General features: G+C 40.2%; 1 protein-coding gene across 10 annotated transcripts in view; it reads left to right on the top strand.

Annotated features, from left to right (window-relative positions):
* Positions 1-12,315, top strand: part of LOC124128451 (zinc finger E-box-binding homeobox 1-like) — a 116,185-nt gene that overhangs the window by 60,446 nt on the left and 43,424 nt on the right. The window contains exons 2-3 of one of the 10 annotated variants that reach the window (XM_048390848.1): positions 5,240-5,622; positions 8,318-9,510. The exons of 7 other annotated variants lie outside the window; for them this stretch is intronic. In XM_048390848.1, coding sequence (XP_048246805.1) covers positions 5,240-5,601 — 362 coding nt within the window. In that variant the 3' untranslated portion in view covers positions 5,602-5,622; positions 8,318-9,510. Of the gene's footprint in view, positions 1-5,239; positions 5,781-8,317; positions 9,511-12,315 lie in introns of those variants that run through there. 2 more of the 10 variants (XM_046491946.2, XM_046491926.2) reach the window with 2 other exon arrangements.

Genomic DNA, 12,315 nt, shown 5'->3' with positions numbered 1-12,315 from the left:
AAATCATTTTAAAAAGAATTATAAATAGTTTCTGTGATCGCCCATTTCCCGATAACAGCGACTGTCCGCTCAGTAAAATGAAGAAATACCCCTGTTTTCGAGGTTTCGTATGAATAACACGTGCGTCGAAGAATGGCATATGACACATCGCTGGAAAGCTTATTCCTTCATCTACACGCTCGTAACATCGACTGGTTTTTTCTCGTAGTTATAACAAGTGATTTCATTGGATTAAAATTGGTTTCTAATGACGCTTTCTTGCTGAAATCTGCTACAAGTTTCGTGATTGGTCAATTTTGAGCACGTGACCTAAGGCAGCCAATCAAATTACAGCTGTGATACCAAGCTCGTGTTCGATAAATTACAGAAGTTTGTGAAAGAATTTTGTTAAATCGTGTTATTCTGAACGTTTTGAGCAGGAAATCACGATATATATTAAAAATATGGAACTTCGTGAATGTATCGTGCTAGGTTACGAGCTGTGACAAAGATTTTTCATGCATATATTTTTGCATTAAACATCGTGTCCGAGCCGAGAATTCAAGGCGACGAAAGCCGAGATGTCATTTGACTTACATTACACGCGATCGCATGAAAAGATGGAAATAATAATATAGATGTAAGTTTGATTACTTTTAGATATGTTTTTGTTGATTTTATTTATTACTTTGTATAATATATTTAAAGATTTGTTTAAAACGTCTTTATTTTCCTCTTTGACGTGTTCGATGTGGACCCGTTGTCGAAATGTGTGTCCGAGAATTTTATTTTCAATAACATCGCGAGAAATAGTGAATAATTTTTTAATTTAACGATAAAAAATGTTAAAATAAAATGGAATATGTATTTCAGACATTGTGAAATGTGATAGATTTAATAAATGAATGGCATTACAGGTAGGTCCATAAAAATATATACTATTTTGACGTGACTACGGCTTGGCCGGATAACCGGCCTGCGGTGTCTGGGGACTCGATGCTTCTTGGCCGGATAACCGGCCTACGGTGTTGAAAGAGTTAAGACAAGTAAGCTGGACAAAGACATGGAAAATCTGAGCTCGCATAATGAACCGATTTCCTTTTTCATTGAAATGTATTCTTCATTAGTATCTACCCAAAAATGGGACAATTGTGGGACATTTTATAACATGTACAACATTGTTGATCTTCAAAGACACTTTTCATCACAAATGCAACATTGTTGATAATCTGCACAGAACAGTTTTCGTAACATACATGTGCAACTTTGCTGATGTTTTTGACTTTAATCATGTACACAGTACCAAGTACATAACATTTGCAGCATTATGCTGTTGTTTGGATATCACCCTTGCTCTTCATGTTCATTCTCTTCTTACTGTTCACCATCCTCCTATGTTGGAGATCTTACTGTGATGTTATGATCAGATGTTAGTATATCACTTATAGCATTCCAACCACACAAATACAGTCAGGCCACAGGAATCTCACATCACTTCATAGTCCCACCATTTGAACCCAAAGCAGTAGGAGGTATTAGGACCTTGTTCATCTTCCCTAGGCAAGGGTGTTAACTGACTATAAAAGTCCAGTTTCCACCCTTGCTGAACTAGGTTGGAATTTCTGGGCTCAATCGTAGTGCTACCAGTGGCTATTACGACTTATGTCCCCTCTATGCCCCTCCAATGGACCAATCAAATTACACGTCTCATATCACTTGCATTTGCTTTAAACAAAATTCCGGCACCCAGACATCAGTCATTAGTCCGGCCAAAATATGACTCCATAATTGACTGTGGAAAATTGACTTCTATAGTCAGTTATCTCTCTTGCTTTGGGAAGATGGGCCTTGTTTGGACCACAAGAACTTCATAACATAAGAAATAAACAAAACCTTTCAATATTTTTTCGAAGTTGTGAGACGTGTCAATATGAATGAGAAGATTTTGTTCAACATGTGTATAACTTTAGGTTGACCACAACAGTTGTCATGGGAGACTAGAGGGTTTCAGGATGCATTTGTCTCATCTTCTTCATTGATGTGGTTAAAAACAATGTACAATATGTTAAAAACATAGTTTTGGACCACTGACATTTTTACATGGGACCCCTGAAGGTCCTGGGTAGAAAAGGTCTTCAGCAACTCATGCTTGTCGTAAGAGGCGACTAACGGGATCGGGTGGTCAGGCTCGCTGACTTGGTTGATGCATGTCATCGATCCCAATTGCGTGGATCGATTCTCATGATATTAATCTCTGGATTAATTTACATACCGTCGTCATAGAGCTGGAATATTGCTGAGTGAGGCGTCAAACAACAAACCAACCAACCCAAATTCTTACATGGAGAGCTTGAATATGTGGGATTTTTCAATGATTTCAGTACTTGGTTGTATCACAAGTCCAAAAATTATCATTGTGAGAATGGAAACTAGCTGTCAGTCAACTAATGTTACAATTTTCACAAGTTTTCTGTAACTTTGTTATTTGACATTTCAAGTGGGAAACAAATGCCCTTAATGACATTCTACTTGAACTTTAATCAAATCAGCTGTTTTGATTCTGAAGATACAAAGATTAATTTGGGGTATCAAAGAAGATTTTTAATCTCCATGTACCATGAAATACAACATGTGGAGAGTGTATCTTGTTGGTGTTATCTAATCTGTGTGGATCCCAAACTGTCGGTACATTGTATGAAATATAACAGAAAGTGATCATAACATGTTATTTGTACAGAAGCAGGTTCAGAAGGGCCATTTCAATCCTTCATTATTGTCTGTAGGATATAATTAACATGCTTGATTAAAGTTTGTCATTTTATGTGTCACATTTGTTTTCCTTGTATTTTCTCTGCACAGAATCTAAATTGGCACATTTTAGGCCCATTGGTCCGATGTTAGGTGCAGAGTTATGTCCCTTATCTGCCAGGATTCGCTGGTCTTCGGTTTGAATCCAAGATTTATCAAGATTAAATCTTTTGACAATCAGCACCATGGGTTTCATCAAAATTGTGAACATCTATGACCTGGCTGTCTATCCCCAAGTGTGAAGACTGCTGACCCCACTCACGGAATCATGCACTGAAATATCATGGAGGTCAGGGGGGCACGGGTGGCCCAGTCGTCTAAGGCGCCGCGATTCGCTGTGCAGAGTTGGTCCCTTGGGCACGCCAGAAACCTATGATTGTGGGTTCGAATCCCGGTTCGCCTCGATTATGTTTCTAGGTTTGTCAGCACCATACCCGTGCTCGTGGGTTTTACCGAAGTGGTAAACGTCTGAGACCTGCATTACTTCGGGCTTTCCTCCTACATTGAGCTGACACACCGTGATATAACTGGAATACTGTTGAAAGTGGTGTTAAACCCAACTCACTCACTCACTCGCTCATGGAGGTCAGGGCCTGGTTTACAAGACTATTCGCTGGAGCTGTTTGACAGACCTGTGCGGATCCTTGGTTAGAATTGGTCCCTAGCAACCTATGCTGATTCGTAAGAGTTGACCCAATGACATCATAACAAATGAACGAAAGTACAAACATATTGTTTGACATATATACTGTAATGGACAGTCACAGCTAATTCCCTCATACTTTCCATTGTTAGAATTGAACGGAAAAAGATCTCCGGAAGATTTCTGTAATATCGTCATGCGATTAGGTGATTAGCAATAGACAAAGGAAGCCAACACTTTAGAGTAATTAGCGCTGATAGTTATGGACAACCATGTATAAGTACAACACTAGAGTTGGTAAACCCCAACCACCTCCACCCAACCCCATTTAAGTTATAGTGACAGATGATTTGCTGCCATGGTTGTTCACAGAAATAGCCATACATCATGAAACCTCCGTTTGTGCAGTGACAACAAAACAATGGGATTCATGAAAATATTTATTAATAACATTGGCAATATATTAGGGGCTACTCGGCTGCTACATAAAAATACATACCCTGCGGGTATGTATGAAGAGGTAAGGGTCGTGCCGACCTGATTGAATGAACAAGTCCTGAGACCGTGCAGGCCCTGGAATGTAAATTTGGAAGAAAGGTACTTTGGGGGCCACAAGCCATTCCTATGCAGTATGCAGGGCATGGAATGACTTGTGAAGCCCAGCCCCTCGGTTGCTACATAAAAAGACATACCCTGCGGGTATGAATGAAAAACATGACTTGTGAAGCCCTTACGAAGAAATACGAAATATATGAAACCGAATAGCCCAAAGGTGGTGACAGGAGATGGACGGAGGGTATCACTGCAGCTGGTATAAACAATGACAGAAATAGGTAAACGATATCGAGGCTGTTGGGGTTAATATAAGAAAACATTGTGACGTCATGCCCGTAGTTCTGAGCATGAGCAGAGGATAAAATGGTGCATTGTGGGATAGCTTAAATGTAACATGATACAGAGTATTGTTTACGTGAGGGGAGTTGAAAGTGAGCTGGGAATTACTATGGAGAATAAATGATATGTATACAGAAGTGGATATTGGGCAAATATATTTATGGCAGGACCTGGCAGGGGACATCCTGAAGCTAGGAACATGGGGAAATGTAGAAAATATATGTTATCGCTGCACAAACAAAAATATAGAATTTACATTCTAAACTTAATGTGATCTTGAGCCACTGTGACACTGTTGACTGTTTCTAAGCCTGGCTTTGTGTATCTCAGAAGAAATTGCCATTTTTAGTTATTGTAGCAATACTTGATCTCTTGATCAAATCCAAAGTCCAAACCTGAAACCTATTGGGTAAGAAAGACAAAAGACTGGTTGTAATTTGTGTTAAAATTATTAATGTTACTTTGACTGCCTCCATGGTCAATGGTTCGATCCCAGGCTGCATCATACTAAAATACATCAAAAGATGGTACTTTGCTCGGCATTACCGGGATAGGACAAGGACTGGTCGGCTTGGAGTCAGTATACTATGTCTGAGTGGGGTATCCATCTTAACCTGTGGTCGCTTATGGTACAATAGAGTAAACCATGAGGGGCCAATCAACCATTGTGTTTATATACGTTGCCCACTACATCAATGGGGAACAACTCACAAGATACTTCCCTCTCAAAAATAACGTCGAATTTAAGACCCCATCAAGATGGGAGCGCTCGTTTTCAAATCTCCAGAAATGACGTCTTGACAAAACTGTGTTTTATCGTGAAATAAACCACGCTTCGTTCTTCATTGTTCTTTGCGATATCGCGTAGCTGTCTTATATTGACTGTTCCTAAGCTTGGCTTCCTGTATCTTTCAGATGGACAGTGGAGCCATGCTATTGGGGGTTTGTCCAACCAGCAATGGTCACTTGCAGGAAACGGAGATTCTCCTCAATCAGCCAAAATTCCAAATTTCAAGATCAAATTACCGAGTCAATTTGGTTTGTGTTTGCCGGAACAGAGACGAGAAAACCCAAACTATAAACGAGGAATCTGGCCTTGTAGTGACTGCGACAAGGTTTTTGTGACCGAGAGTTCCCGAAAAAGACATGTGATGGCTATTCATGAAAATGTTAAATATTCGTGTCTTTGTGGGAAGACATTCTCGTTCCAGTGTTCACTGCAGAGACACTGTAAAACCTGCGTCCTTGGTCAGAGGGGTGGCCTCCCCCTGGAGTAAAGCTGTCTGTGTGATGTCAGAGTGAGTGAGTACGGTTTTACGCCACCTTTAGCAATATTCCAGCAATATCATGGCGGGGGACACCAGAAATGGGCTTCACACATGCTGTGAACTGCCTTCATGCTCTTCACTGAAACCATTACGTCAAACCAGGTTTAGTTTTTAGAGTGAGTGACGGCTTAACGCTGCTTAGTACACACACATAGTACCCATGTCGGGAATCGAACCCAGGTCTACGGCGTGACAAGCGAACACTTTAACCACTAGGCTACCCGACCGCCCCATCAGATGTTTGAAGGTCAGCTTGGCTGTCATTGTCAGCACTGGTTGTGATCTGATGCACCAGGGTACATGAGAGTATATTGTAAATCATTACATTAATATGGGTATGAAATTAATGTGAAAAATGGGAGTGTCCCTTGATCACATTAATAAAGTGATGCATTTTTATCCAGACATATTGACATTGTTGTCATGTTAGTTTCACTGCTCAGGATCGGAAACAGTGACATAAATGGCTCTAAATACAGTAAACTACGGTTATAACGAACTCGAAGGGATCACTCATTTTAGTTCGTAATAACCGTAGTTCGTTATAGGCATATATACAGAATTTATATAACAGATGGTCGGGACTAAAAAATAAGTTTGTTATATCGGTCAGTTTGTTGTAAGTGGGTTCATTATAAACGTTGTTTACTGTTTACAATGTAATAGAGCACTAGATTTAGTGCTTTGCACCAAGTTCAGTGTCAAGTGTCATCAAACTGTTACGACAATCACAAACCGTGTATGAAGGCATCTGCCTTGGTAACCTTGTAAAATAATCTTATAATCACAACACAAACAACTCTAACTCATGTAACAACAGGGTGGCCCAGTCGTCTAAGGCGTCGCGATTCGCTATGCAGAGTTGCGTCCCTTGGGCACGCCAGAAACCTATGATTGTGGGTTCGGATCCTGGTTCGCCCCGATTATGTTTCTAGGTTTGTCAGCACCATACACGTGCTCGTGGGTTTCATCGAAGTGGTAAATGTCTGAGACCTGCATCACTTCGGGCTTTCCTCCCACATTAAGCTGACACGCCGTGATATAACTGGAATACTGTTAAAAGCGGCGTTCAACCCAACTCACTCACTCACTCACTCACCCATGTAACAACACTTGGAACCTGCACAGTCTTTGTGGTGACCTGACCCATCTCATTTGAATATGCATTATTTGAAATTTTGTTCTTTTGGTTTCATGGATCAGATGTCAAGCAGTTGAAGTTAAATTTGTGATGATATTATTCAATAGGACTTTATCGCCGAAATTGATGGTGAACAATATTGAATGACATTTTGAATGAAAATAATACATAGATCCAGACAAACAATGAACAATTTTTATAAACAGATTGTGTAATAACAGGATTACATTGGGTACTTCAGTCTTAATTGGCACTAGTCCTATAGTCCTTGCCAATCTGTCCAATAGTTAAGGTATCATAAGGACGAGTAGAAATTTGCCAATTTTAAGGGTTTTTCTATATGTTATCATTGTAAGGACTAGTTAGTTTCTACCCATGCTAGATTTTTTGTCATGGTATTTCCGGTGTGTGATGGTAATGTCTTTCCATTGGGGGAAAAAGCATTAAGACTCATTATATCATGTACACACACCCCTCAACACAGCTGTGTATTTTGGAAAGAAAGTGGAAATCATATGTGCTGGCCCTTGCTATGCAATAAACAGGACAATATGCACTTACCTCCAAACTAGAAAATATCTTCACGTATTCATTGGTCAAATTTACAGCTGAAAAACAGGTTGACAAATTGATTATTAGTCCTGGGGGTGGTCGTGTAGCCTAGTGGTTAAAGCGGTTGTTCGTCACGCCGAAGACCCGGATTCGATTCCTGACCTGGTACAATGTGTGAAGCTCATTTCTGGTGTCCCATGTCGTGATATTGCTGGAATATTGCTAAAAGCGGCGTAAAACCATACCCACTCACTTACTCACTAAAAGTGGCGTAAAACCATACTCACTCACTCCTTATTTGTCCTGAGTGTCGACTGCAATTAAATACTGTTGACTAGTTTCTTGTTTTCAATTTTTGAAATATGTTCTGTTCATATCTAAAAAGATTTTATTTTGTTGGTATTCTAGTTCTACAGATATGATATCTCAACATGATAAATATACACTTGGAATCATGCGAATTAGTGCATATCATAAACCTGACAATTGTTGGGCTTGAGGAGTTCACACTTGACAAGTAATGTGTGTTGTTTACGAGAAATATTGACTTGTGTCTGTTTCTTTGAATGTCCATTGGGCTTGAGGAATTCACACTTGACAAGTAATGTGTGTTGTTTACGAGAAATATTGACTTGTGTCTGTTTCTTTGAATGTCCATTGGGCTTGAGGAGTTCACACTTGACAAGTAATGTGTGTTGTTTACAAGAAATATTGACTTGTGTCTGTTTCTTTGAATGTCCATTGGGCTTGAGGAATTCACACTTGACAAGTAATGTGTGTTGTTTACGAGAAATATTGGCTTGTGTCTGTTTCTTTGAATGTCCATTGGGCTTGAGGAATTCACACTTGACAAGTAATGTGTGTTGTTTACGAGAAATATTGGCTTGTGTCTGTGTCTTTGAATGTCAGCCAACGCCTGCGGAGTCCATGTTTGTGTAACAAAACTGAAGTGAAATAATTTGTTGCTTTCAGGATGGGCAGGTCCTGTGGGTTCTCAGCCTGCCGTTGAACTTGCTTCCCTCAGACGAGTGTTTCAAGGAGGACTTCAGTATCTCTCAGAACATAGGTTTTCCTTGCCTTCAGAAGGTCTTGCTTCAGAAGGTCTTGAAGGTCCTTCCAGGAAGATCTTCTCGTGTGATCTGTGCGACAAAGTGTTCACGAAACAATGGCTGTGTCGTCGGCATAAGGAGTCTGCCCATGAAAACATCACTCACTCCTGTCTGTGTGGCAAGACCTATCACTATCTTAGTGGACTGCAGCGACATCAGAAGTTTTGTGTTGTCTTTGGCACTGCCAGATCTGTTTCCATGTCTTAAGGATTTGATATTAACCTTGTGTTAATCAGGATTTCTTTAATACCTGCCTAGAATGAGTGAGTTAGTGAGTATGGTTTTACGGCGCTTTTAGCAATATTCCAGCAATATCATGGCATGGTGATTTCGTGTTAACCTTGTGTTAATCAGGATTTCTTTAATACCTGCCTAGAATGAGTGAGTTAGTGAGTATGGTTTTACGCCGCTTTTTAGCAATATTCCAGCAATATCACTGTGAAAACCAGAAATGGGCTCCACACATTGAACCCATGTGGGGAATCGAGCCCCGGTCTTTGGCGGTAACTAGGACAGAACTATGTTGGGGAAGAACTTGGGGAGGGGCTGTTAAATTACTTAAATTTTCACATAATTTCTGCAATTGTCATGGGAGAATCAATGACACTATTGAGGTTAATTTATTGCAGCTAAGAATCATAGACTAAATTCAAAGATAAAACGTTATTTATCAAAGAGAATGAATTCCTGTTTTACCACGGGTTCAGTATTGCTCATGGGAAACAGATTCTAAAACATTCTTTCAGCTGTGACATCACTGCATTTTAACCTTCCTGCTTGATCAAAGAAATGTCAATGTACATCGGACGTCAAGGGAAATATGTCAGTGGACAGGTTTTTCATCCATTTATGATAACATTAGCATTTTAACATGTAGAAATTGTGATGTTTTCTTGAACACCGTCTCAACATATTTAAATGTGTTAAATACAGTTTATTAATACTTTTATTCAAATGGTCAGTATTGCCCGTCCCTTGGGCACGCCAGAAACCTATGATTGTGGGTTCGAATCCCGGTCCGCCCCGATTATGTTTCTAGGTTTGTCAGCACCATACCCGTGCTCATGGGTTTCACCGAAGTGGTAAACGTCTGAGACCTGCATCACTTCGGGATTTCCTCCCACATTAAGCTGACACGCCGTGATATAACTGGAATACTGTTAAAAGTGGCGTTAAACCCAACTCACTCACTCACTCACTCTTGTATTGCCTCAGTAGAAGGTAAACTTATCACCTTCTTTCTTCAGTTGGAAAGTTAGATATTATTAAAATTTTAATTATTATTCTTATCTGTAAAAAAAATCCCAAATAGCACCCCTTCCGATTGATCAATGTACAAAAGACTTATTTATTCGCGTATAATACGCAATTAAATTCTGGAAAAATATATCTGTCGTATATAAACATTTCAGGCTGTCAGCATAAACCACGAAATCTATCGTACAAGGCTGTTTTTTTCCACCAAAATAACATTCTATTACGAGCCCCCCATTTCTAATTTTGAGAGCGCCTTGGGCGCTTATTACGTCGAATACGGTACTCTGAATATTTAGGATTGTATCACCTGTGTGGATGCTGTTTGTCTTTGAGAAATGCTATCTGTTGTGTTGTGAGGATGCAGTACCACTGAATCGGTGTTTATAAAATATTTATTTTGTTCTGCGTCCTTGCGGTTTATGCTTGGTATTTGAATCCAGGGACCCTTTGATCTTTTAACGTCAGTGTTGTGAAAAGGACTCCTTGAATTCATTGCTTAGTTTCCAACACTGCTGACAGTTTGCAGCTGATGGGCCGAGGAAACACTGATAGTTTGTAGTTAAATGTAGAGAGAATATTGTAGTGAGAGCGAACATTTTGTGATTACACTAGAATGTTTGTAGCTTCCTTGTGTGTCATGTATACTCAGCATCATTATGGAGTGGTCATGAGATGATAGTGAGTGAGTGAGTGAGTATGGTTTTACGTCGCTTTTAGCAATATTCCAGCAACTTTCATGGCGAGGAGCACCAGAAATGGGTTTCACACATTGAACCAATGTTGGGAATCGAACCTAGGTCTTCGGCATGACGAGCAAACGCTTTAACCACTTGGCTACCCGACCGCCCCTGCAGTCAAAAAGATATAAAATGTCAGATTTTCAACTTCCAAGAGTGTAGCTGCTTCTGGAAAGAACCGTTTTATACCCACATTGACTGTTAATTGCCATGCATTGCTCGTGTATGGGCTAAACCACTGGTTGTGTTCAGGTGTGTTTTGGGTAACTTTTTCCATCACCTTCAATCCCGCACTTTTCATTGTTTTTAATAGTCGTTCATTTTACCAGTTTCACAAAAGCATTCAATCTGTGTGACATAGGCATAAACAACATGTTCTTCAACTGTTAATCACATTGTCAACATACTCAGACCTTCTGACGCTTGTTGGGGTCACGGGTTCGCTGTGCAGAGTTGCGTCCCTTGGGCATGCCAGAAACCTATGATTGTGGGTTCGAATCCCGGTTAGCCCCGATTATGTTTCTAGGTTTGTTTCACCGAAGTGGTAAACGTCTGAGACCTGCTTCACTTCGGGCTTTCCTCCCACATTAAGCTGACACGCTGCAATATAACTGGAATTCTGTTAAAAGCGGCGTTAAACCCAACTCACTTACTCACTCTGATGCTTGTTGCGATAGGTTCATGTTTGACACCCTCCATACCGAGGTGATCCTCCAGTAACGATGCTGAGTGTTGTTTTTAGTATTGTTGTGTGTTTTTAATGTAGTTTTGAGTTTGACACCTGTTGTATGTAGTAGATGTTTTGCACGATCAACGTTTCATATATAAACTCACTGGTCTGCATTTTTATTTTTTGATACAATAAACACAAAAATAGGATAAGACATAAGTTTTCAATGGCGTCACTTTTTGTGAGACCTTTTATCCAGAGACTGAAAGTCCTGTTGACCTGCTTTGATATATTATCGAAATGATTTTGAACCTAACATAGGTTTACTATGATTAAATATTTATTTGTTAGTGTTAGCGAGCCTGACCACCCTAATCCGTTAGTCATGTCATACGACAACCATAGTTGCCTTTTACGGCAAGTATGGGTTGCTGAAGACCTATTCTACCCCGGATCTTCAAATAGCTTGTTAGGCACACTGTTCGAAGATGGTGAGGTGAGGTGAAATTGGGTTTAACGTCGCGTCCAAGATTATTGCACTATAAAGCGACGTGCATGTATGTGTGTGTGTTTGTGTGGCTGCTTGTACTAGTCCGGACTGATGCCGATTTATAGTGCTAGTACACTGAGATACCATGCTGCAGTTTAACATGAATACCCCACTCAGACACAGTATTCTGACTCCATGCCAACCAGCCCTTGTTTTAGCCCCTTAATGTCGAGCGCCAGACAGGGTAACAACAAGTACCATCTTTAAGCGTCTTTTGGTATGACGTGGCCGGGCGGACGCTCTACCACTAGACCACGGAGGCGGTTGTTCGAAGATGATACAGTTCAAATGATTGCACTGATGTTGCACTGATGTTGCACTGATGTTGCACTGATGTTGCAGTCTCAGATCTCATGGTATGAGCCTCTCTCCACAACTTCTGAAATTGTGTCATGCACATATTATCTTGGATGGTGTCATTCAAGTCATGCTGAAATTTTGTCTTGCCGGTGCTAGTTGAAATTGTGGCATGGAAATTTCAACTTGAATGATGTCATGGTTGAAATGATGTCATGAAAGTGTCAATTGGAATTGTGTCATGCAAATGTTATCCAACAAAAGCCAGCCTTCATATGATTTTTATCAACAACTACAACCACAACCATACTCTTACAGCATGTGAACTTCATTGTTACAGCTGTTGAATA

Source organism: Haliotis rufescens, unplaced genomic scaffold (assembly GCF_023055435.1).
Source record: "Haliotis rufescens isolate VD_foot unplaced genomic scaffold, xgHalRufe1.0.p SCAF_9, whole genome shotgun sequence".
Taxonomy (NCBI): Eukaryota; Metazoa; Mollusca; class Gastropoda; order Lepetellida; family Haliotidae; genus Haliotis; species Haliotis rufescens.
This window is presented reverse-complemented; position numbering and strand designations above follow the sequence as displayed.